This window comes from Daktulosphaira vitifoliae, unplaced genomic scaffold (assembly GCF_025091365.1).
Source record: "Daktulosphaira vitifoliae isolate Bord-2020 unplaced genomic scaffold, ASM2509136v1 Scaffold_2, whole genome shotgun sequence".
Lineage (NCBI taxonomy): Eukaryota > Metazoa > Arthropoda > Insecta > Hemiptera > Phylloxeridae > Daktulosphaira > Daktulosphaira vitifoliae.
This window is the reverse complement of record NW_026099573.1, coordinates 38,955,502-38,982,689: the sequence shown is the minus strand read 5'-3', so window position 1 is coordinate 38,982,689 and position 27,188 is coordinate 38,955,502. Positions and strand designations below refer to the sequence as shown.

Genomic DNA, 27,188 nt, shown 5'->3' with positions numbered 1-27,188 from the left:
AATGTAATTGAATGCGATATGACGGCTGATGATATATGAGCGTAGATGATGTTGGTGATCGTGTCAAGTAGAAGTTTAGGATAAGGGTGCCCGACCCCAAGTATTATGGATTAAGGCGAGAAAAAAGAAGAAGATTAATTAATGCAAGATCTACTTTTTTGATGAATTGTGTTTTTAAATTGAAATTTTTATCCTTTAGTCACTTTAAATATTTAACATTTTTAGTTTAATTAAGTATTACTATATTAATTTAACCTTTAACATTTCATATTTGTTGTATAGTAATGCTATTATATGTACAACTGCTCTCCTGGAGTATTATTAGTATAGTTTTTTTATTTCATCACCGGATATGATATCAATACAATAGTCATTTGCATGTTTATAAGACTCGATTTTTTTTACTATTAACCAACCTCATGCTAATTTATCTAAAATAACACCTTTCTTTAAATTTTAAAAAAACTTAGTTACAATTTTATATCAGTATGCCAAAATTCGGGTCATTCTAATAATTAATTAAATTGAAGAAAAAATAAATTTTTTTTCGGGTCATTATTTTAACACGTTTATGGACAGTTAATGAAATGGTATTTAACAAACACTGGTTTTATGAGATGCATAAGAATAACTTCCTCCTTCATAAGAAATCATTGAAAATATTATTGCTATATCAGTAATATATGATTTTGTCCATGAACGTGTTAATATATTAATATATATAATTATAAATTACATTAATATATTCAAAATACATAAAATAATATTTAGGTTAAAAAAAAGAACTGATATGCCCTAAAAGAAAACATAAAAAGAGTAAAATTGATAAATTATATAAAAATCAATTAAATAAAGGACTTCATTAAATTTTAATTGATAGATATATTTTAATATGAAATAAAATTTTGTAGATTTGTTCCACTTAATAACCACAAGTTTATTTGTCCATATATAGTTAGACGCAAAAATTGAATTAATTAAATAACATTGGATGAACGATTATATTTTCTGCTGCAATAATTCCAGTAGAAATATTGTTTTGAAGTGCTAGTAGATTTTTGTTGAAAATCAAAGAAAATAAGATTAAATTTTAGTTCTTTATTTTATAAAAAAAAAATTACGCTCTCTAATGGTGATATATTTGCTATTAGCAACACATTACTGTCAAAATATAGTTAACTTCATTCATATTATTTCTCCATGAAACTCTTTCTAAAAAATTATTATCAGATGTTATCTACTGTGTTTTAGTTGCCGCCAAAAATTATTATCTCATAACAAAAGTTCAAAAAATTTTGAAACTAAATAGTTACTTAAGATTTAAATGCATTTCAATTATTATTTTTTATTCATAATTCTTATGTGATAAAGTTTTAAAGATTATTAAGTAATAAATATGAAATGAATGATTAGTTGTTAATAAAATCATTACTTGTATACTTTTTAATTTAAAGTTAGAATTAAAATTGTTTTCAATTTATAAACAGTTTTATAAAGAGTTGTATATATATTTTGCTTATTGTATTTCTAATTGTTTTACCTACATAGCATTAAAGAAAAATGAACTTTACTCCTAGTCGGAAAGCAGTTACATCTGAAAAAACTGAAGAATTTACTTTTGCTAATGATTTGCAACTTTATCGGGAAATTCCTGACATAAGTTTGAATTTAGATGAATTTGAAGAATGGGCCATTGAAAGGTTAAAAGGTAAGAAGAATAAGGTTATCTGACAGTTGCTTAAGTATTTTTTTAGGCATTTAAGAAGTTAAATGAATCATCAAAATATTAAAGATAGATCAAACTATTTACTTTTCATATGATTAAAAATTTACAAAATTGTCCTTTACCTAGTAAAATATTTATGTAAATTTAAATTGCAATATATTTAAATTATTTTTTATATTCTCTTTTTCAAATAAAAATAAGACAAAGAACTTAAGAAGATTTTTAATTAAAATATATTATATTATCAGATATTTATAAATCATTCATATAATTAAAATAATGGTCAGTTTTACAACCTTCTATTTCTCGAACTTAACATGTTACAGAGGGTGGTATCCCTCTTTCATGTGTAAGGGAGTTAAAGATAATTCTATGCCAAACAAGTGATGGACAGAGACAAGATATCATCAATAAGAAAATCACAGAAAAATCTCATTGGTACCCTAGGAATTGAACCTAAGACCTCTTGCGCCAAAATATATGTTTCTACTCGCTAGAGTAGGGCAACCCTAAAATCAATTATATAATAATTATATAATTGATTTTAAAAATAATTATTATTTTTAAAAATATAACAATAGCATATATTTAATTTAAAACGTAAAACAAATACAAACTTAGATAAGAGTTGGTTTACTATATAAAAATAATGATTAGTATAATATTAGTAAACTATTTTAATTTCTTTAATATAACCATTAAATATTAAATTAATTTGTATTTAAATTAATTAAAATAATAATTTGACAATGATAGTTTGATTTATAGTCTTACAGATATTGGAACAATTAAGTTTGAAAGGTAATACCAATAACTATGAAGAATTTACAAAGTCAGTTGTTCAAGAAATTAAGAAAGAAGGTTTAAAACATATGTATAAATTGGTGTGTTATTTTATTTTTCATAAATTATAACTAATTATTATACTAGATTTTTATTTATATTTTAGATAAGTGGTAATCATTCAAAAGATCCAATAGAGAGTTCAGAAATAAGGAAAAGAGATTTATGTTCTCATTTTATTCTAAGACTTATTTATTGTAAAAGTGATGAACTGCGTAAATGGTTTATAAATAGAGAAGTAGAATTATTCAGATTACGATGGTCATTTTTGTCCAAAATTGATAAATTAAGATTCTTATCATCGAATGACACAAATTATTCAGCAGTATATAATTTAAATGTTAAAGTTGTATAGAAGTTTATTTACTTTATTTTTAGGTTACTGAAGAAGAATTTAAAATAATGTCTGAAAATATGAGTTCATTCACAACTTCAGTTAGTAATAATGAATACTTTAAAGTTCGTTGGAATCAAGTTTTAGAGTTAATACGTAACAGAAAAGTATTTCTCCGGAATGGCTTTGCGTATGTTATTCAAACAGATGTTATATCTGGAATTTGTCAAAGCTACAGATCAGAACTTTCTCAAGAATTAATTGTAATTTCATAAGCTTATTTACTAATCTAATGATTAATTGTTTTTTTAAATTTCAGAAATGTTTCCAAAAATTCAGTATAATTAGTGAAGATGAACGATTTGGGGCATTTATTAAATACTTAAATCAATCTTATATGGGCAAAAATTATTCTATTTCTGAAAACATGTCTTCCTTATCAATCAACAATATTGACTATGTAAATATTTTTAATTACATTAATATTTTTTTTCAACTTTTGAATTGTTTAACACCAGCCAATTTTTAAAAATTAGAATGGTGTATTGGAATTATTAAGTATAGTGGTTTCCCTTTTGTCCTCTGTACTAGGAAACATAGTGTTTACTGCTGTTGAAATTAATTTGTAGTAACCCATTTGATAATTTGTAGTGACAGGCAAAGATTAACTTCAGAACTTAACATCATCTAAAGTGTCCATTCCATCACACTACACCCTTTTTACACATATTAATATTATTATCTATAAAATAATTTAAATATTTTTTAGTAATTTCAAATAATAATGTAATCAAGTAATAATCTTACACATCCAATTTTTCGATAAATTTTTAGTTATGAACATAATATTTTAAATACATTTTTAGTTTTAAATAATGTTAACCTCAAGTGATTAGTTTTTATTATATTTATTATAACTTGCTCATATATACAAAATGAAAATTTAAAAAATTTCTTATTGACTATTATTTTTGTTGATATGAAATTTTTATTGTCAGCTAATAAGAAAAGGTGTTGTTGATAAATTTCTAATGATAAAAATAGTCATAACCAAACTCCTCACATCTATTCTATACTTTAAGATGTTAATAACTTTCAAATTACAGGTTCAAAAGTTATTAAGGTTATAATTTTTTAATTTATAAGATAGTTTTCATTGAATAAAATTAAATTTATCATCTTATAAACTATATGGGATGGACCTAAAATTACAAAATTATTGAGAATTATTTATGAATAAAAAAAATACAGACAGGATTCTAAATAGAGCACTTATGCTTAAGACATTTTTTTTAGATTAATATGTGATGTTGATTAAAGTCGTTGTCGTAAAATGCCTGGATGTGTAAGTTTTTGAAAATAAGGAATATTTGAAATAAATAAACCATATCCACTCAATATTACATGATTTTTTATTTTAAAAATCAATTATTTATGCAAGATGAGATGGAAGAATGTCTTTTTTTTTAATACTTTAATGAGCTTTATTTTTATTTAGTTTTGAGTGATGTAGATAGTGACTAACGAACTAATACCAATAAAATCATTCATTTTGACTTAAAATTGTATAATTTTTTGCTTTAACGACTAATAGCTCACAATTTTTGATTATTTAATGTCTCAATGAGTTTAATCTGTTAAAAAAAAGAAAAAACAGACAGAGTAAAATCAATACTTTCTCAGTTGTGTATCGAATCTAAATCTAATTTTTTTTTTTTTTGTAATTGAGTGTATTATAATAATTGGATTAACTTTACTTGTAAATGTAAAAAATTAAAAAAATCTATTTTTTTATTAAGTTATATTCAGCTTTTTATTATATTTATCCTTGATATATTAAACATGATTATTTTATATTAGCTTCGATGCGAAGCGGAGAAGGTATTGATTTATTATGATGTTTTTTTTTTTTTATGTCTGTTGCCACTTTTTCTCAGCTCTCACTGGACCGATTTCAAAAATACGTCAAAAGATCACAAATCGTATCTAGTTGAAGACATTACCCTTAAAAATTGAAAAAAATTCCCTCGTTCCCCGCAAATGGGGGAAATATCCAAAAAAATTACAAATTTAAAAATCGCTAATTTTCGAAATTTTTTCACTTTTTTTTCTTAAAACTTCCATAACTTTTTGAAAAATCAACAAATCAACATAATTTTTTTTTATACTAAAACCTTAGATATTTACCTTTCATTTGATATTATTTTTTTGAAAATCTATCACTTAACCTGCTCATTGGGGGGGATTTAAAATGGCAACTTTTTTACAAAAATTAATTTTTTCAACTTAATTTTTGAAAATGTTCCGGAAAGACTGCGTCCTTTAAACATATATCAAATTAAAGCTTATTTTATGTACTACAAAATGAAAAAAAAAAATTTGTCCCGACACTTTTTTTTCTACATTTAAACGGCTGCCGTAGTTAAAAAAACACTATTTTTGTGTTAAAATTTTCGATTTTCGATTTTAAATTTTCAACTTAAAAATGCTATAACTTTTTGAAAAATGTATATATCAGCACAAATTTTTTTTTTCTAAATACATTATAAGTACATCTTTCATTTGACATACTTTTTATTAAAATTGGACAATTTCCCCATATAGAAAACTTAGTTCAAAACTTAAAATATTGTAAAAAACATAGATCTTTTTCAACTGAACTTTTGATAATGTTCCCAAAATACTGCGTCCTTTAAACATATATCAAATAAAGCTTATTTCATGTACTATAAAATAAAAAAAAAAAAATTTTTCCCGACGACCTATCTTCTATGTGCAAATGGCTGTCGAAAATTTAAAAAAAAATGTAATGTTTGCGATAAAAATTACATTTTATCGGGATGTTTTTTGTACTTAAAACTGCCATAACTTTTTCAAAAATGAACAAATAAAAATAATATTTTTTTGTATTGAAACCTTAGATATTTCCCTTTCATTTGATATAATTTTTTTTGAAAATCTAACACTTATTCTGCTCACTGGGAGGATTTAAAATAGTAACTTTTTTCAAAATAGTAACTTTTTCAACTTAATTTTTGAAAATGTTTCGGAGATACTGCGTCCTTCAAACATATATAAAATTAAAGCTTATTTTATGTACTACAAAATGAAAAAAAAAAATTTGTCCCGACGACTTATCTTCTATGTGCAAATGGCTGTCGAAAATTTAAAAAAAAATGTAATGTTTGCGATAAAAATTACATTTTATCGGGATGTTTTTTGTACTTAAAACTGCCATAACTTTTTCAAAAATGAACAAATAAAAATAATATTTTTTTGTATTGAAACCTTAGATATTTCCCTTTCATTTGATATAATTTTTTTTGAAAATCTAACACTTATTCTGCTCACTGGGAGGATTTAAAATAGTAACTTTTTTACAAAAAATAACTTTTTCAACTTAATTTTTGAAAATGTTCTGGAATTACTGCGTTCTTCAAACATATATAAAATTAAAGCTTATTTTATGTACTACAAAATGAAAAAAAAAAATTTGTCCCGACGATCTATCTTCTATACGCAAATGGCTACCATATTGAAAAATATACTATTTTTGTATGATAATTATGGGTTTTGTATTTTATTTTAATAGAAGTTGATGTTGCTTTTGCAATTATCCATCAATTTTTTAAAATTAAACACTATCTACAGATTTGCATCGAAGCGTTTCTTATGATAGTGATTTTAATCACTGTCAGATTAAATCTATACTGGACCCTACTATGCAATGTCTCCACTATGCCGTGACCCCACTGTGCTACTGTTTTTCTTATCTATTTCTCACATGCTAACTTAAATTGATATATCAAAATTAAAAAATTGTGTATTATTAAAATACTCATAGTATTTTTTATTTATAATATAAAATATTATTATATATTATATCACTATAAAATAATTACAGGCTTCTAAGGATTCTTTTCCATTGTGTATGAAACGATTGCATGTTGTTTTAAGGACTGATCATCATTTAAAACATCAAGCTCGTCAACAATATGGTTTATTTTTAAAAGGTGCTGGGTTACCGCTTGAACAAGCTTTAATATTTTGGAGATCAGAATTTACTAAAAAAATTGATTCAAATAAGGTATAAAAGTATTTGTACTAGTTTTTATTAATCATTAATTATTAAAAAAATAACAATTGTAACTTATAATTTCAGTTTGATAAACAATACAGCTATAATATTAGACATAATTATGGTAAAGAAGGTAGAAAGACTAACTACACTCCTTACAGTTGTATGAAAATAATTATGAGTTCAGTGGGGATGGATGAATACCATGGATGTCCTTATAAACATACTAATAGTCAAGCTTTAAAACAATTACTGGAAACTTCAAATATTTCAGTTCAAAGTATTTGTCAAATTTTTTATGTTCATTTTTTTTTTATTAGTTATTATATTTTTGACTATAGGTATTCAAGAAATTTTAAATCTTTCTCAAAATGGTCACTACCAAATTGCTTGTACCAAGTATTTTGAGGCTAAACATAATGTGTCTCCATCATCTACAGCAATTAACCATCCAAATCAATTCTTTGAAGAAAGTCAAAAATTAAAAGGGCATGTAGATGGTGCTACTATCATGAATAGTTGTGAGTTTGTTTTATTTTAGTATCCTAATTTATTTATCTATTATTAATTTTTATTTACAGCTCAAATAAATTCATCAATGGTAGATGATATAAATAATACAGATTTTGATCAGTCAATTGTAAATTTTATTGAAAATATGGATTGTAATTAGTATTTATAACATTTTTCATTTTATTATAATTATTATTTTTAAGAAAATTAAACATTTACAACTAATCTTATTATTAAAAATTTTTCAATTTGTAATTGAAATTATAAAAAATAACACTATAACATTGGTTAAATTCGTTAGTTTAAAAATAATAAAATTGTTTAGGCTCTTTAGTAAATTATAACTTACTCACTTATCTAGGATAAAAGCTTAACTAGTAATTTTGAGCTACTCCTTATTTTTGTTTTAAACTGTAAAATATTCTATCAATTATTGATTGTTTGATATTATATTTTAGTTTTTAGTAATTCAACTAAAATTACTGAGATAGTTTACTTATCTAAAGAATATTAGCGAAATTTAGATATTTTCACAGATGGATTTATTTATTGATGAAATTTTTTATGTTCAAATATTTACTTTCTTATGTTGAATATGGACAAATAATTATGAGACAAGACAAATAATAATGGGATAATTTTATACATTTAATAAATATGTTTAATTGCTTAACGAAAAAGTTTAAGTAATTTAGTTTTGATTTAATGCAATTTAAACAATAATTTTGTAATTCTAGAGTTTCTATTCTTCTTTATGTAATAAGTTAGTATAATACTACTACATTGTCTTCTAAATAATGATACGATATTGTGCTCATATCTACATCTCTTATAACTGTCATAAGATCATAATCCAGCATTAGGTGATTTTTGACACAGTAATACCACATTAAACCAACAAGGGTTCAAATTGCATACATAAACATTACATATTCATAGTCATGAACCATACGGGCTTAACAGCAGTTGATTTTTTACCATTGTCACAACCATACTCTTTATATACTATAGAACCACTGACTAATTTAATTAAACTTAACTTAACGACTTATTTAATGGAACGGTTGAGAGTGTGTGTTGCTGCTGACTCCCTGTTGGAATACATCTCTAGATGTCCAGTAAGTTGTATTATTTCATAACAAATACTTATTAATAAACTATAACCAAAAGAATTCCTGAGCATATCAATAAAGTTTATCTTATTATGTGATGTTAAAATAAGTTTTGAAAACTTTTGCTAACAAGTTTGGTAAACATACTAATTGTGTAACGTAAATATATCAAAACTTTTGTAAGACAATTTATTTATAAAAAATTTAGATAAAAGTTTTATTTTTATTACTAGGATGTTGTAAGAATTATCAAAAAGTAGAAATATTATCCCAACATTATATTATAATGCTGGTGTCCACTTAAAAATGCTGATGAGATCACGCTGGACACATCTTGAGAGACATGGACATACTAATTGGAGGAACTTAGCCCTTCTTAAATTTTAAAACAATTTTATAAATGATTATATAGAATAAATTAAAAATATAATACAAATTCAATAACTTTTGTTCCAATTATTATTTTATAGTAATTTATTTTTAAATAATTTTTACATTTTTAGACTACACAAAGACATATTTTTATCTTTATAAGAATTTTTTTTTTATTTTTAATTTTTTCGAAGTTTTAAAATAGCCATTTTTTTAGATTTTTTCTTATAAAAATGGATTTTCAAACAAATTATTGAAATCGTGCCTAAGTACTTAAAAATATAATAATATATAAATGCTTATTAATTCCTGGTATTACATTTTATTTTTATAAAATACCAATATTTTAACATAAGTTCATTTTTTTGGGATTTTTTCGTTTTCGATTAACAAGTTTATAATCATAGAAACTTCAGAAGATTAACTTGTTGAACTTGGCTGCTAGTTCATAATTTGTAACTACAAAACTTCAAATAATAGAAAATAAATATATATTTAATGATAAAACACCTCATATTCAAAAAAGTGTTAGTTACGCAGTATTGCAATTACAATGACGATGTATAACTTAATATACTTCATAATGTTTACAGTATCTGTTTGTCACAACATTAGAAATTCTCTGATATCTGTAATGATTGTTTTTTAAAAACTTAATTGTATCATTAATGTGTATTGATGTCTTTGTCTGATGAATGTTTCAATTACGATGATTACTCTCGAGCACAGTACGATATCACTCATATAGTGCCAAAGTAAAATCAGTTAGTTTAAAACCCAATTGTAAGATGGTCACTCCAACCAATATGAATTTTTACCAATTCAAATAAAGTCAATTGAGGAATCAAAGCATTGAGCGTCCAATGAGATTGTAATAAGCAAAAGCGCTAAACGCAATTTTGACGAGGACGTGACTTACGAAAAATTAATGTAAGTTGAATATCGTCTGTATAAAAGATATTTATTAAGTTTTCATATAATTCAAGTAGTATGAATAGACGTATACATGTAGGTCTATGATATTTGTTAAAATTATACTTATGTTACACAACAACCGTCGGAACAGCTTCTTTCGGTACTTTCTTCTGCTATTATCAAAACTCTTCAAGAAATCAATAAGAAAAATTACAGGCGTGCTCATTTAAAAAAATACGTATTTGTCAAAGAAAATATATAAACAAAAAATGTAAAGACGTTATTGCCGAAAACATACATGAAGTTTCATACAGCGATTCTGACGAACAACTTTGAGTCATTTAATATTACTAAGCCATGTAATATACTTTATTACTAATAGTAAAGTAGAAAAACCTAAGATTACAACTAATTCATTCTGAAGAGAATGATTTATAAAATTGCAGTGTACTTAGATTAGATAAGTGAATATTTGATATTTATTAAATTGTTATATTTCATTGAGTCAAACGAGGTGAACGATTAAATAATTTAAAATTGTCTTGTTTTGGAATGGTAGATTTGTTTCATCAATTTTCAGTGAGCATCTACTCTATCTGAAGAGTATTCGTGTACCTAGGTATATTTGCATAGTTATTTTAATTAATTATACTACATAGTAGCTGACAATAATCTTAACTTGGTTGGGTAAACCTGAAATTAATTTAGATTAATTTAAGTTGTTTTTTTAAGTTTTAAAGTCAACACATTTAAGATGATTATTGAAAGTACACGAAAAAAAATTGCTAACGCCAATATAAAAATATCTAATTAACTATTTATAATAATCATATTTTATTTAGTTAGTTAAATAACTAAACAAATTGTTAGTTCATCTACTATAATTAGGTTTGCTGTTAATCGATTATTTTGAGTAGGTTTAATCATAGGAAAATATTTGGTAAGTATAAATTAAATTTCTCCTTTTCCTAAAAAAATCATTAGTAAATTTTTATGTAATTTATTTTCCATGTTTTAAAGGTACACTAAATTTATTCCATAAGTTGAAAATTATTTTTTTTAGATATGTCATTAAAAAATAGGTGAATTTTTATGTCTTAGATGGCATGATTTGTAATATTGAATTAAAGAATGTCTCAAAACAACGATATTATATGTTAATAATGCAAAATATACAACTAGATAATAAAATACCTGATGTGTTATTAAAAGAATTGTTTATTAACATTCTTACATGTTGTCTAATTTTCACTAATTAATTAATGTGATTGTTTGCAACGTTATCAAACTCATCCTGTTATTATGGCATTGTTATTATAAGATGGATTCTGCATAACTGCAAAAATAATTTCCGTGTGTATTTATTATTCTATGTGTAATGTGTAATACTATTACTATTGTTATTGGTGACATTTTTTGCGACCAAGATATTGTAGTCTCTTCCTCTTGATAGACAGTATCCGGTGATCTCGCGACTAAACAGCTCCACAATAAAAACTAGAGCAGCTCGTGCTAGCAGTAGGGAAATCTTTCATGGTCCAGTGAAGCATGCGTTGGAAATATGTGCTCCTATAAAGAATAAAATATTATTAAAATCAGTCGCGTGCCATGTTCGCTTCTATATAGGAGTACAAAAATCGTGTTTACACAAGCAACTGTATTACAAGCCAAAACCAACGTATTCGGACAAATTCAAATTTGTTTTTATTTTTTTTTGAAACATGAGCTTCAATATTTATGCTGTTTATATTATGTGGTTTTAATTTTTGTTTTTTGAATTATTAATTTAATTAAGTTCATATTATTGTGAAAAACGAACTTTAAGTATTTTAAAACAACATCTCTTAAGATAGCTAAAAATAATGCTATGTCTGGTAAGTAATATATATTTTAAATTAAAGTATAATGTTCATTTGAGTAAATTTGTAGATAACTTATAATTAAATGGTTAATATCAAAATTGAATAAATTGTCTATGTAAAAAATTTTTTTAATAATATAAAATTTTGCTCAAATAGCAATATTTAAAAAATATGTAAAGAAAATTTATAAATATGTATAAATAAATTTTGAGCCTCCTATTAAATTTGTAATTATTGTCACGCAAAAATTCCATGTTCTTTTAATGGTGGAATTTCATATATGGGTGATTATGTTACTGACAAGGGAGTCTCATTGTTTTTCTTCTACAAAAATCCGATGATTTTCAAGGTTGTTAGTATTACTATTATAGTAATTATTTGTGTTATTAACCCTTAAATTAACATTTATGATTGAAACATACAATAAAAAAATGTGATTTATTAGATCATTTTCGAATTATTTAAAAGTCTCCAAAACATAAAATATATAATGAAAATTTTACAAAACTGTCAAAAAGAGTGTGACAATGGGAGGAATTTATTCCCTTAATGCCCTCCTATTTGATTGCTACCAACTTATTAAGGGTGTCAAAACCTGATGGGACACCTTGTTTAAGGGCATACTTTGAAAAAATAGTCTATTATTGGGACATAATTATTAATAATTTTTTTTTATTGCAAATATAATAATAAATTGAAACGATTTGTAGGTAAAATATTGCACAAAAATAATTTTTTTAAATTTTGTGTTAAAAGTTCATTTACAGGCATAAGTTAAAAACAATATTTATGATTCTGCTAAAATTTGGTTTAGATTTAGAGTTAAGTCAATAATTTAATGAAGCATATAAATTTTTTTTTAGTATATTTACAAAACCAGGATTTTATTTTGGAAGGTTTAAAAGAAAAAATCGCCCTATTTATGCAATAATATCAAGTTTAATTTCATAACTATATTGTAATTTTAAAGAAAAAAATTAGGAGGCGGTCTCATTATATGAGGGTTATATTATTATATTCCTTTTATGGAATGTATATTTATCTACTAAAATTGGTGTTACTTAGTAAATTGTAAATGTGTAAAGAAAGGAAACATATTTTTTATTTTTCTATATCAAAGTTTTGTTCTACCTGATTTATTCAATGGATGTATATCTATAAAAATTACCAACGCCAAAATATTTGTTTCAAAATTTCACACAAATAGATAGATTACTCGATTTTATTTAAAAAAATTTCGCTCTTATTTTCAAATTAAAAATAAAACTATATAACTACAACAAGTAAATACAAGCTTTTTGTATTCAAAATTGTTTACGAAATCATATAACAGTCATTGTGATATTGAAATTAATTATTTAATATTTAAGTTAGATCGAATATAGTTGTATTTTTATTAAGAAATATTTATAAATACGTTTTGTTACAATCAGATCAATGGAATATCATTAATTCTTATTCTAAATTACTCTAAAAACAGTATTCACACTCTAATGATGTTTCAAAAATAAAATATTTGAAAATGAAATTGTATTTTCAATTTTAATGATTATAATAAAGTGTAATAATTATAAGAACAAAAAATTAATTATTAACTCTTTTTGATATCAATTTTTCAATTTTTTTAAAATTCAATAATTGAAAAAATATATACATATATATATATATATATATGTATATATAGGTATTTAGTTTAAAACTAGATGTTTACCCATTTTAATTTTTACTAAATAATCAACAGTTAAATGACCTTTTGTCAGTTATTTTTTATATATTATATTAATATTTATTTTGAAAAATGAAGTAAGAATGAATTTAAAGTAGAGTTCTATTGCGTATATTTAAATTTGTTGTCGCAATCAAAAATCAAAATTATGTAACTATATATTAAGTAACATATGTGCTGTATGATCAGACGTCATGAAATGTTTTTAGTTAATCCTTGAAATTAGTTTGAGAAATATTTTCTATGGGGTACTTGAGGGAATGTCTTTAAATTAAATTCTGTTATAGTTTTAGAATCTTTCAAAATAATAATAATAATTCATTTTTATATTTGATACTTCTGAATGCATTTGTCTAGTAAATTTAGTAAAGGCGAATTCAATAGGAAATTATACATTTGCTGTACAAAATAATTGTACCTTACAGTGATCACAAACTTTATCAATTTTATCAGTATATTAATTAACGAATATCTTTATTTTAATAAATTTATTATTTATTATTTTATTTATAAATTTATAATTAATAAAATAATTCACAGAAATAAAATTTGAGATACACTTGCTTGATTACTTTACTGTAGAAATTTTTCTAATTATTATTTTCATTTATAACATACAAATTAATGATAATTAAAAATTTTAATAGTCCTACAAATATTGATCTTATTAATATCTTACAACCACTTCAAAAATTATTTTTTATTGATGTTTTACCATAAAACGTATTTAAATCAAATACATTACGAATGTAAAAAGAAAACAAATTATATTCAATTTTCGCAAATTCTAAGAATTCATATTGGTAATATAATATTGTGATAATATAGAATTCTTAATTAATACATTGATGATAATATTTGAAATTTATGTTGAAGGCATCAACAAATAAGTCACCATAATATTCGATTCTAAACTAAGCTTCCGATCAAAAATTTTTTAAGTGAACTCTAGTTATAACATCACAAACATAAAAAGAAAATTATTTCGTTTCGATCCGTGTCACAAAAACAATTGTATTTAGATAACAATTATTTTAATCAAACAATACTAAAATGTTTCTTGTTATATAACATTACATATGGTTATCGGTAAAATTTTTCTATTGAAGTACTCATTTGTTTAAATATTATGTCACTGTAGTGTTTTTATGTATTACCAATCAAAATTTTCTTTATGGGCGAAAAACAAGTATACACTGTACTAGTTATTATTAATTGCGTTAAGTTGTAAAATTGTAGTGTTATGATAAATGAATCACTTTTTCATTGTGATCAAAAGTTGAGTTATTATTATACATTATGTACTTGTTTTTAATTATTTGGTTTGAACTAATCAATAAAAATTCTTCTTTGCAAATACTTTAACTAATGTAATGGGAAGTACCATAATAGTCAAGTATAAACCTACGTATATTTAAAACTATTATCATACGTATTCGCAGGGCTAAGTAGAGCAGTTGCTGGCCTTTTGATCTTGCTTGGTCAATTATCATAATCATTATGTATTATAAATTTTAGCAAAATAAAATTTTTTTTATTTAAAAGATAAGAAAAATGTATTTTTATTATGTTACATTACGAATGTCAGGATAAGAATATTGTTTCCATAAATTAATGACATGCAGGTTTGGTTTTTATTTATTAAATTTATAAACACTTCATTTTATAAATAATACATAAAACTATCAAATAATATTTTATTTATCCTTTTTTTTGTGTGAGGCCCATAGGTGCTTATTAGAGGAACATTTTTGAGAATGTTAAATGTATTTTCTCTTTACTCTTAAAAACACTACATGTATGTATGCGTTGTCACATACATCATTTTTTAATTTTTTGGGGAGTAAATTCTTTGTTTTTTAACTGACGGAGCTACCTACTTTATTATTTTTATAGATAAAATTGGGATCGATTGACTAGTTAATAAACGTTCAAATGTGTAAAAATATCTAAGTGATGTTATGATATATACATTATATCAGGGGCGGATCCAGAATTTATTCCAGGGAGGGCGTCATTAGATACATTTTTTCTTTTAAGAACTGATTTATTATTTTGTGTTTATTACATTTCTATTTTTAAAAATTCGTTTAATGTTTGCTGCATAATAATTTTTTAAATTACAATAGTATATGTTTTTTGATGACTTTAAGGACATAAGTATATAAAAATAAACTCGTTAATCAAAATTAATTGCATATGAAGAACTTTATTTGAAATTAAAAGGTATTTAACAATGTACCAATGTAATTTTGTATATAAACATACATTAATTATATAAAAGAAACAGGAAATAATAAATATGTAATAGTATTGTTTTAGACATAAGATAATAAATAATAATATGTATAATAGTATAGAACAAACGGTAGAACATTATGAAATGTAATTCCTTTTTGACAAAAATGTAATAAATATTTACGAAACGATTAATAAAGAAATAATGTAATAACTAAAAGAATGTCACCAGTAGTGGTCTTATATTTAGGTTACATTAGGTTAGGGTTATTACTTAATAAATGTAGTTAGTGTATTAAAACTATTCTTACCTGATATTCACTGATGATGATGAATTCTCGATTGTAGATTTATATTTGATAAGTATTAAGTCTATGAAGACACAGTATAAAAAATACGCTATAGTACGTAGGGAATAATGTTAAAGAGTTTAACTTGATAAATGAGATTGTTAATTTAGAATAAGAGACAAGAAAGTGAATGTGTGACTAATTGGAAAAACAGGGTCTTCAACCCTTATATAATGTACCACGAATGTCATAAACGGGAAATGTTCGTCTTGAATGTGTCATACTTTTTTATAGGCACATTAAGTCATCATTCTGTATTTCAATAAACGCAAAAGAGTTATTATAATTAATTTTCCTTTTTTAATACTTTAGTGGTGCCTCGTAGACGGTAAGAAAGACAATGACTCATGGACACCCCATAGTGGCCAAGGTCAGAATTATATGCGTAATAGTTGTAGCGTACTCTTTTCTGTGGTCTGAGAAATAAAAGAGGTATCATTTTTTTTATATTCCACAGGAGAATATTACAATAATGAATGATTATTTCTTGCCTTTGAAAATACTATCGAATTTAATATATAAAGCCCAATATAATGAGCATTTTGGATCCGGTGTTGTTCAGATGGTGAGATCAGAATGCTCTCACTTCACTAAATCAATCTCATTCACTCAGTCGTTCTCAATTCACACTTTATTTTCAATTCACCACAAATATGCAAAAGAAGTGAATATTGAAATTTCATAAAAAAAATTAACATTTATTTATTTCAGAGTATTTATTGGAAACATTAAGGTAGGAAAAAAATTATTTTATCGAAAATCTACAAGGTTTAAAATTAAGTTTTATGAGTACATAGTTTAGTAGGGACAAAATCAAGTGATTATCAATAATAAAAAATATTCTAAGTAAATTTAATAAATTAATGTTTGTACGAAGTTAATTGGCAGAGTTAGATCATTGACACGTGTATATTTCAGAAGTTAAGTAAAAGGTTCATAAATAGCAACCGTAGTAGTTTGGTTGGGCACACGAGTTGACTAAATCTCACCTATCTTTGGTAACCGTCAATACTTGTGGGTAATATTGATATTAAAGAGTGTGACAATTGATCACAATAAATTTTATATTTATAAATAAAGATCACTTTATTTTGCTTACATTCTTTATCTCTTTTACAAACCCTCATACTCATCATACATTGAGAAATAATATTATTATAACAATAAAATAGTAACTCTCAGAACGCTCTCCATTTTATTTATTTTTCTTTCTTTTTAAGTTAGTATAGTAGTACAGTTAACAGTGAAAAAATTAACTTTAAAACAGCTAAAGTATTTTGACACAAATTTCTATTTAACCGTATCCTATTTGTGTGCTGGATTTTCATTTCACAAAATTAAGCAAAAATAAAAAACGTCAACTATACATGGATATTAAATGGAATTTTCAAAGTCGCGTGTCCCCTGCCCATCTGTAAATTCGAAGTGAGGTGAGCGGAATAGTTGGCTTAATACATTGTGCAACACTTGCTTCCAACTGTAATAGAAACTCAGGGTTCCACTCAATGAACTTGTCCGGAACTTATGCCCGATATTATTATTGCGGTACTTTTACGTTTGGAAAACATGTATGTAATTTCATAATAATAATAAATGAACGTGCAGTAACAAAAACGACCCACTAACTGTTTTTAATTGTTTCGCACTAGCGTTATTTGCAAAACGATTGTATTTATTACCTTCCGACCGTATAATATGAGTGTAAGCCCAAATAAATAAATTTATTAATATTGAAATCGCATGTGCGTTTCTTAAATATTGATATTAAAACACCATAAATAATAGATCTTCAAAATTATAGATGGCACATCATCATTTCTGTGTTAAATGATTGATGACAAGCAATTGGTAAAAGTATCCATTTAATAAACGCACGTATTATTCGTGTAACTATTTGAAAACTATAAAAAATGAACAAAGATAAAAAATATTAATATTAAATAGGGTAATATCAAAATAATCATTATTATCGAAAAGATTAGCGTAAAATATAATATAACTTTTTTTACAAATAAAAAAGTAGTTCCGTGCTCACCACATACAAGTTATATGATATTTTATCATTATAATAATAATGTATCCGCGTCTGTCAGAGTAAATGGTACGGATAAAAAGTTTAGATTTAAAACTGCTGAATATAATTTAATTTAAAATAACTAATGAAATGCGTAAAAAATAGGCATTGTTTATTTGATTAAAGTGGATGGATATATAATATAAATATCGGTTCACAAAATTTGGGTTGTTCAAGGAATCAATTGCTCCCTTCTTGAACATGCGTTATAAAAAGTGAATACAATAATTTACACAAAAACATATGTAAACGTGTAATACATATAACGTATGTATTAAATGTTTGAAATTAATAAAAATATAACTAGAATACTGTAAGCAAAATCTATTGCTAAATAATATAAATAGTTTTATAAAATCATAAGCATAAGACTTCAACATTTTTATTTCTAACAATTTCATTTAATTTATTATCATAATTTATCATGATGATAATATAATATAGTATGTATTTCACTCATTATTTGTAATTTATGAATCTTATATATTAAAAATTATCCTTTTCTCGGCTAAAATTGGTCATAATCGTCTAAATGTTCCTCAATCGTTCTCTTTTCTGTCCAAACGTGATGATGAGTCCTTTGCAACTTTTCCTATTTATCTTTAAACTGTCCTGTTTTGGAAAATAACCGTTCCATATAATTTGTTTATCTTTATCATATTTGTTTGCTTTTTTAAATTGATAATCTTATAGTTATTGTAACACCAATAATGTGTTAAGTTTATGTATTTAAATCGTACTATTTTTATTGTTTCTCGTATCAAATAATTATTGTATTAAATTAATTGTGTATGAATTATTTCATTTTAAACTCTCTTCATTAGTTAATAAATTATTAATGTCTATTGAAAGCTTTACTTACATAAAACTATACATATTTTAGAATTAACTTTACTAAATTAAATTTTAAGGAAACTATTTTTCATAATTCTGCAAATTACTAAATGCTGAATACAATTTTAAAGTTTCTTTATTTCCGAAAGTCTGTAAAGAGTAACTGAAATGTTATATTTATATTGTTGACACAATATATAAGCAATTTAGATGAGATTACTTTTTATTGTTTGACGATTTCTAAAAAAACCTAAGCTGTATACACAGAAACAATTATTACACTACTTAAGACTAGCGGCTGATTAGAACCGCCAGTAGGATGAGAAGAACCGGCAGGAACTTCGGCTCAAAACACACAGTAACACTTTCCCTTATTGATGATAATGATAACTGTGGTCGTTATGTGTGTCATTCTTGTTGCAAAAAGGCTTTTACGCATCAAATGCGTAAAATTTATTTGTATGATTTTAATTAATTGTTAATTACAAATGCTTTAGTCATAATTTTTAAACATAATTAATCTATTATTTAGATATGTCAAGTACAACGAAATTATATTATCTACTTTTAAATGTTTTATTTTATTTTTTTCTTTGTCAAATATCAACCAAAAATTCATTCATTATTATATTTAATGATAGTAAGTGTACAAAATATAAAAAAAAAAGACATCTCTGTTTAAAGAAAAAAATATCACAAATTAGTTTAAAATACATTTTTTAAATTATTTATTAAACTGAATCAAAAATTCTGAATATTATATAATAAGATGCCGGGGAACTTTTAAATTAAAATTTATTTTAGATTTAATGGGTTTCATAAATTAATGTCTTACAAGACATTATATTTGAAAATTCAATACTAACTACAGCATGATCTATTTTTTTAAATTAGTAGGTTTAATTGTAATACTAGATTGACTGCTATAAACGAATTAGGAATTAATAGTTAGGAGATAATTGAATTAACTAATTTCAAATGTAGCTATAATATTATATTACATATCTAACTATAATAAATAGTGCGGATTAATTATCTATTACAAAATGACACTAATTGATAAAATTTTCAATTAATGTTAAATATTAATGATTTAAATAAAAATGATATAACATTGCGTATTTAATCCATTATATACTATCAAATATATATAATGTTTATTTTAATGTGGAAAAATCATGGCGATCATTGGTCCATAAAAAAAAATAGTTATTTACCGAGTTATTCATTGAATTCTAAATTATTAAAAATATACTTATATTTAGCTAGATAGCAGTGCTTCTATCAATAAAATAATTGAAATAATGCATGCCGCATTATTAGAGTAATATTTTGTAGATAATTGTATACAATATTTTGATGATGCAAAATAATAAATATAAACAAATATCTTTCTTAACTTTTACATATATTTACATATTTACAATATTTTCTATTTCATACACCTCTAATTATACTTGATACTCAAAATTAAATTAAATTAAATTTTTAAAAATTATTACCTTTGTGTATTTTTTTTTAATCGACGAGGAATAATTTTTTACTTGACCTATTGATATAAATGATATTCTGCTATGTTGTTTTTTTTAAACCATGCTCTAAATCTGCACATGACTCAAATATTATCTTTATTCTCATAATTTGTTCACAATACCATATGTTAACTTTTCTATAGTTATTTCTGTGGAAACTTTTTATTAAAACCAATGGAAAATGACGTCTATTGTGGGTGGTTGAGGTCATGACGATACAATGCGGTCCACTGATGGACTGCTGGTATTGCTATGGATCATCATCATCATAGCTGCCACAATAATAACTCCATATGCTAATGCGGCAACTTGTCCGCTAACAAATGAAGCTATCCGCCGCTGTAAATGTTCCAATCAGCATAACGAGATACAGATATGGTAAGTTTAATTAACACTATAGATATATTTTAAATAAATAATTTAATATAGTAATAAATAATATATTTAATCTATCAGGACTAAATTAGTCCGTGAAATATTTTACATACATTTCTTTTCAAGTAATCTTTGTTTTCTTATTCTAATATAAGTTTCTGTAAAAGTAATGTTTGTAATACTGTATGATTCACATAACCATACAATCGTGTTTGAACTATTATATAATATGTATTATCAAGCTATAAAATACTGAAAAATTGATAAGATCAATTACAAAAATATATTTCAAAGTTGTTATCAGATATCAAAACTAAAAACAACTTTCACGAATATACTAACTGACAAATTATGCTAATTATCATCATTATACTTACTTACTTTAAATCGTTCTCATGAAAATTCAATACTATGATCTATAATTAAAATGTAGCTATGCGATATTATACAATAATAATTGCTTGTTTTATTTCTTCGATATTATTTCAATCATTTATTTTCGTATAAAACTGATAGTATTATATCAAGATACATAATTTTATATTTAAAGGTGTAGTCATGGAGATTCGACAACGATTCTGGATGAGTTGAAGCAATTAGCCTTATCAATCACTGATCCAGTCGATGAGTTAATTTTAGAAAATAATGCCATTTCATCAATACCTGAGAGAGCCTTTTCAACTCTAAAAATAATTCGATTAATGTTACGAGAAAATGGATTGCAAAAAATTGCTTCTAATTGGTTGTCGGATCAAGAAACATCTTTGCTGGAATTGTTTATTGTGGAAGCTGAGTTACGAAATTTCCCAGAAGAAAGTCTTATGTTATTACCTCGACTTGAGGCTTTGACTTTAATCACTGGATCATTAACAAGATTGCCACTTATATCGGGTTTAGCCAGGTTGAGATACGTTCAAATTGAAGCATCCTCGTTGTTAAATATCGCCCCGGGTAATTTCTTAGGTTTACCTTTCTTAGAACAATTACACATTACTGGATCATCAAAAATGCAAAAAATGGATATGGGTACCATACAGGACTTACCTAGATTAATTTTACTTAACTTTACCGATTGTGGTTTGACGTGGTTACATCCAAGAGCATTCGCTCGTTTGCCGGCTCTAATAGAGTTATCTCTGGTCGGTAATAAATTATCAGATACGCAAAATATTGGAAGTGCTATCAGAGATTTTCCATCTCTTACTACTATTCGACTTGATCGAAACGATATTGAATTCGTTAATGAAGCTACCTTTGTAGATATACCATCATTGCGTAATATATACTTGTCTAATAACTTAATAGGTGACATAAGACGTGGCGCTTTTCATAGAATGCCCAGTCTGAGACTTATTGATATAAGCAATAATCAGCTGCGTCATATTCATCCAGAGTCGTTCAGTCCAGTTCGTGATAATAATTTGGAGGAACTTTTGTTATCCAAAAATTCTATAGATAATGCTATGACTATTCGACTAATATTAGACATGTTCCCGAGGTTACGGTTTCTAGACGTAAGCCACAATCAACTTCAAGACCTTGTATATGGATCAATTCAGGGACACTCGAGATTAGAAATGTTGTATTTGGAACATAATAAACTCCAAAGAGTTGGCAGAGAAACGTTTTCGGCAATGCCATTGCTAAGAGAATTGAGATTAGCTAATAACTCTTTATCAAATTACTTAGCTACTCCTCTGTGGAATTTACCAATGCTTAAAGGATTAGACATTTCATTCAACAAGTTTGATAAACTTGATCGCCGAATGTTAGCAACTTTACCTTCCTTGAGACGTTTTGATATCAGCCATAATGAGGTCATGTCAATGGATCCAACTACATTTATTGATACGCCTAATTTAGAACACATAAATATATCACACAACCACATTGATTCTATAAATTCATTAACACTAACACATCTGTATCATTTATATGAGTTTGATGCGAGCTATAATAGAATTAATCAAGTATGTAACATTATACTTATAGCTATGATTATACATTACTTTTTATTAATTTTATTACTATCTTTATACAAAAAAAAATCTTAACTTATTAAATATTTTTTTTAATATTAATTGTACCTCAATTAAATCTTATACTTGTTATTACAGTTTGTTGGAGGGCTACCCAGAGCTATTGAATATTTATACTTATCGCATAACAAAATTATGAATTTACCAAGTGATAGCTCAACGGATTTACATTTGCCTGCGTTAAAACTTCTTGATGTTTCCGGTATGAATATAAATTTAAAAATTCCATAAAAAAAATTATAACATGTAAGGTATAATAAAATTAAAAAAAAAATTTGTAGGGAATGGAATCCATAGAGTACCAACAAATTCATTGATCGCTTTAAGTTTACTTCGATGGCTTTATTTAGGTGAAAATTCTATACAAAAATTAGAAAATGGAGCTTTTGGTGGTCTAAATCAACTGGAAACGTTAACATTAAACGACAATAAGCTTTTAAGTATACATGCTAATACTTTTAAAGAATTACCTCTTTTAGTAAGTACTGTGTCATTTTTAACTTGATTACTCTGTGATAATATTATTCTTATTTTGTTTAGACTGAACTATCATTGAAGGGCAACAGATTAGAACTTTTAGAACCATCACTTTTATCTAACAACCCTAAATTAAAAAAACTAAATATAAGTCATAATAGGTTAACGGAGATTTATGAATCGTACTTCTCTTCGAATAAGTATTACTAATATATTATACAATTTTTTAATAGGTTGTTCATTAATTTTTTTGTTAATAATTAGGGAGCTAGAAGAAATATCCATTGCTCATAACTCGTTGTCTGAATTTCCTTCATCATTGACAGTGAACCCACTTCTAAAAACTCTCGATTTAAGAAACAACGAAATTAGACATATGAAGAGTGGAGCAGTTTCTTCCATGCCATTTTTAAAAGAGTTATATCTATCAGAAAACAAATTGAACTCACTAAATGGAGGAGCATTTAAACAACTACCAAATTTGACTATTTTAGAAATGGAAGGAAACAATTTGGAAACTTTATCATCGTATGGCATTCAAGCTATGCCTAGTTTAATAATTTTAAAAATGGCTAGAAACAAATTAACGTCTTTACCTAGTGCCTCAATGGTAAATCTGCCAATGTTACAAGTAATAGAGTTACAAGAAAATCAACTGAGTGAAATTGCTAGTGATGCTTTTGTGGGTATGCCTAATTTAATAATGCTGAACTTGAGTCACAACTCATTGAATGGCATGGAAAAATCAGGCTTGAATACTCTAAGAAGCCTCGAAGTTCTTGATTTAAGCCATAATAAATTAAAACAAATAGCAGCAAGAAGTATTCAAAATATGCATTCCTTAATTATGTTAAAGGTGCGAATAATTTTCTTAGTAAAAAATTCTTAATACATTTGATTATATTAATATAATTATATATATGTATATATATATATAGCTCGACAACAACAGACTTTGCAATATAATAGGAAATCCATTTGATGGAATGAATCGATTAAGGGTGTTAAGTCTACGAGATAATAAAATGACATCTTTTTCAGAAACCTCTTTCAACAGTTTAAGACCTACTATTTCTCGTTTAGAGGTTGATGGTAAGTTTTAAACAATTTAATCTTATTATACTCTGATCTATATTAATTATGAATATAAATAACAACAATAAAAAAAAAAATTAAATAGGAAATCCAGTACATTGTTCATGTAACATGAAATGGCTACAGTCTTGGCTTAGGGCAACAACTGAAATGTCCGGTCCAAGATGTACAGATGGTACCCTTCTTAGAGAAATGACATTCACATCAAAACAATGTGATGAAAGAGAATTAAATATTCCTATGGAACATATTCCTGGTTGTGAAATTGAATCAATTCTGGTACCAAATAGTAAGTATACACAACACATTTACAAAAAAAAACTTGAATTATTTCTAATTATTCTACAAAGTTTTATTCCTATAATTATTTTTATTTATCTCAATATTGTATGTGGCGATAAAAATGTTTTATATATAATATTGTGATTTTTGAAAAAGGGTGTTTTATTTATTTAATTTTTGATGATTATACCTTGTGAAATATTTTTTTGTTTGGTTTAGCTAATACAAGTACTTCAAATAATGTCCAATCTTGGGTGGAGAATAATATGGAAGTAACAGAAAATAAACCTTTGCCAGAGGAAACCGACTATTTCTACGATGAGGCTGTAGATTTGGAGGAAAAGCCGGAAGTACAGAGAGGTTTTTCAACTGAAAAATCCGTAACGACTATATCTCCAGCTATTTTATCACACTTTGTCGCTGGCGACACACCTACTTTATATGCAGGTACACGGAGCAATGATTCGAATTCGTATATAGAAGAACAACCACAATCAAGTAACTCTGGTGGTAATGCATTTACATTTTTTGGAGTGCCCATACCACCATTGAATTTAAATAACATTTGGGGTACAATGAACAAAGGTAATATCAAAAAACTTAAAGATGGCCGACGAAACTCATCTTCTAAAAAGCCGCTATTTTCGATGATAGTTGATGAAGGTACTAGTAGTGGTAACTTTACGCCAATGTTGCCAGGCATAGGAGGTTTTAGGCCCATGACTCCATCTACGACAGCTGATAGTCAGGATTCCTTTGGACATGATAATTCAAATGTTCATAGCGTGACAGACTACACAAATTTGACCAAAATCGTTAAAATCACGTCTAAGTATTATCACAATAGCAGTACAACTGAATCTCCAATGCGTCAAGTAACAGTTTCCAATAATCCATCTAACTCCAGTATTCTAAAAATCTACAATGGCACTACAAGAGATTCTTTATTTGAATCGGTTGCTATTAACACAATCTTCAGACCAACGACCAATTCGAACTTGGTCAATAGTCCGTTGCAAACTAGTACAACTTCAAGTGTTTCACAAAGTACAGTTTCTTCTACTTATTCAGAGAATGCTTTTAAACATACCACAGGTAACTTGTAGCAACAATCTTTCTCTATGTTTATTTACAGCTTCTTTACTATCGTATATAGTCCATCTAAATTGTTTTAAAAATTTTATTTATATTTATAATATTTTTAGTAGATAAAAAATACAATTCATACAGGAAATTTCAAAGAATTTGTATGAATGTATTAAGACTTTCATGGATTGTTTCATTATTTAAAATATTTATAAATGAGTAAACTTGCAATCATGCAATTTAAGCTTTAATGTCTATAACAACAGTAATTACATTCAAACATAGTTTTTTACTATTTCACTATAACTTTGGCATCATATAAATATCTAACTATATTGTAAGATGCTTTATGAGAAAAATGTTTAAAATTGATATTATACATTTTTTACTTAGTTTTGTCAACAACTTATCAACAGCAACAAGATCAGCAACAGATAAATTCTTCAACTATAGCAGCTTATATTACACCGACATCAAACATTTTCTTTACTAGTTCTACGCCAACCTCGTTGACTGGATTTCTAGCTCCAGGTGGTCAGCTACCAGATAAATTAAGTGGTATGGTAGTTACGGGTAAACCATCTATTGTCAAGGTTACATTAAGCCCAACAACTCAAAATCATCACCAACAACACTATCAAACTCAACAGCAACAACAGTCTCTAATCACAAAACAACCAGATTTAACTTCACAAAATCAAAACTTGCACCGATTTCCTAAGAGCCCAAATAATCAAGAAGCTTATCAATCATTGCCAACCAGATCATCGGATGTATTTCGATCAACTCCATTTCGGACAAGTTTAGCCAATGATTGGTATTACGCTAACTACAACAAATCTAATGTAGAACCGTATGTCAGTAGAAATATGGATTCAGGTGGAAGCTATGCCAATGGAACAGTTGTAATTTTAATGACTGTTATTGTACACCTTGTTTCTTTTATTTTATGATAAAACAACTTATATAACTCAGAATTTATTGTTATTATATATTATTTAAAATTACTAAACAAATATAGTTGATAAATTAATTATAACACAATTAATTAATAAATATAGGATTATTACTTTTTTTGTTGTTTATTTAAATTAATTAACTTAAATGAAAACTAGAATTTTATTATTTTATAACTTTTGAAAAAATGGCGCTTTTCATTTGAATTTAAATTTAAATTTTTAATAATTGTTAAGTCATACAATAATATAAAATCTAATTGATTAGTTAGTTAAAACCATGTAAAATAATTTTTTTTATCGTGCATATATATAAATATATTTTTTATTGCTTATTTTCTTTAATATAAAAATATATAACGTTATTAA

General features: G+C 25.3%; 2 protein-coding genes and 1 long non-coding RNA gene across 8 annotated transcripts; 2 read left to right on the top strand and 1 right to left on the bottom strand.

The window, feature by feature from the left end:
* The first annotated feature begins 1,339 nt into the window (after positions 1–1,339).
* Positions 1,340–8,858, top strand: LOC126899486 (uncharacterized). 2 transcript variants are annotated; one of them, XM_050674455.1, is made up of 10 exons: positions 1,340–1,708; positions 2,495–2,610; positions 2,676–2,894; positions 2,948–3,166; positions 3,223–3,363; positions 6,808–6,990; positions 7,066–7,261; positions 7,323–7,502; positions 7,563–7,646; positions 8,840–8,858. In XM_050674455.1, coding segments are annotated over exons 1-10 (1,488 nt in total). In that variant the 5' UTR covers positions 1,340–1,560; the 3' UTR covers positions 8,842–8,858. The 2 variants fall into 2 exon arrangements, with proteins under 2 accessions (XP_050530412.1, XP_050530411.1); XM_050674454.1 differs by lacking the exon at positions 8,840–8,858 and having other exon boundaries at positions 7,563–7,749.
* Positions 8,859–9,617: 759 nt separating this feature from the next.
* On the top strand, positions 9,618–26,932 carry LOC126899480 (protein artichoke). 5 transcript variants are annotated; one of them, XM_050674446.1, is made up of 12 exons: positions 14,924–15,106; positions 16,781–16,802; positions 20,653–20,887; positions 21,435–22,854; positions 23,002–23,125; positions 23,205–23,401; positions 23,464–23,600; positions 23,665–24,256; positions 24,339–24,492; positions 24,581–24,784; positions 24,997–25,872; positions 26,257–26,932. In XM_050674446.1, exons 3-12 carry the CDS (start codon positions 20,730–20,732, stop codon positions 26,814–26,816), a joined length of 4,422 nt encoding a protein of 1,473 aa, XP_050530403.1. In that variant the 5' UTR covers positions 14,924–15,106; positions 16,781–16,802; positions 20,653–20,729; the 3' UTR covers positions 26,817–26,932. The 5 variants fall into 5 exon arrangements, with proteins under 5 accessions (XP_050530400.1, XP_050530401.1, XP_050530402.1 ...); XM_050674443.1 differs by lacking the exons at positions 14,924–15,106; positions 16,781–16,802 and adding an exon at positions 9,618–9,908; XM_050674444.1 differs by lacking the exons at positions 14,924–15,106; positions 16,781–16,802 and adding an exon at positions 10,269–10,512.
* On the bottom strand, positions 11,130–16,261 carry LOC126899493 (uncharacterized). The gene is made up of 3 exons (XR_007702606.1): positions 16,031–16,261; positions 11,289–11,462; positions 11,130–11,229 (listed from the first exon to the last, which is right to left on the bottom strand). It is a non-coding gene; the product is annotated as an uncharacterized LOC126899493 (long non-coding RNA).
* Positions 26,933–27,188: the final 256 nt, after the last annotated feature.

Excerpts from the sequence above, each read along its gene's own strand:
- LOC126899486 (XM_050674454.1), top strand. The coding sequence starts at position 1,561 with ATGAACTTTACTCCTAGTCGGAAAGCAGTTACATCTGAAAAAACTGAA. Across the intron at positions 1,709-2,494 it reads GGCCATTGAAAGGTTAAAAG|TCTTACAGATATTGGAACAA; the intron begins GTAAGAAGAATA and ends TTTGATTTATAG. Across the intron at positions 2,895-2,947 it reads ATGACACAAATTATTCAGCA|GTTACTGAAGAAGAATTTAA; the intron begins GTATATAATTTA and ends CTTTATTTTTAG.
- LOC126899480 (XM_050674443.1), top strand. The coding sequence starts at position 20,730 with ATGCGGTCCACTGATGGACTGCTGGTATTGCTATGGATCATCATCATC. Across the intron at positions 20,888-21,434 it reads CATAACGAGATACAGATATG|GTGTAGTCATGGAGATTCGA; the intron begins GTAAGTTTAATT and ends TTATATTTAAAG. Across the intron at positions 23,601-23,664 it reads TCGTACTTCTCTTCGAATAA|GGAGCTAGAAGAAATATCCA; the intron begins GTATTACTAATA and ends GTTAATAATTAG.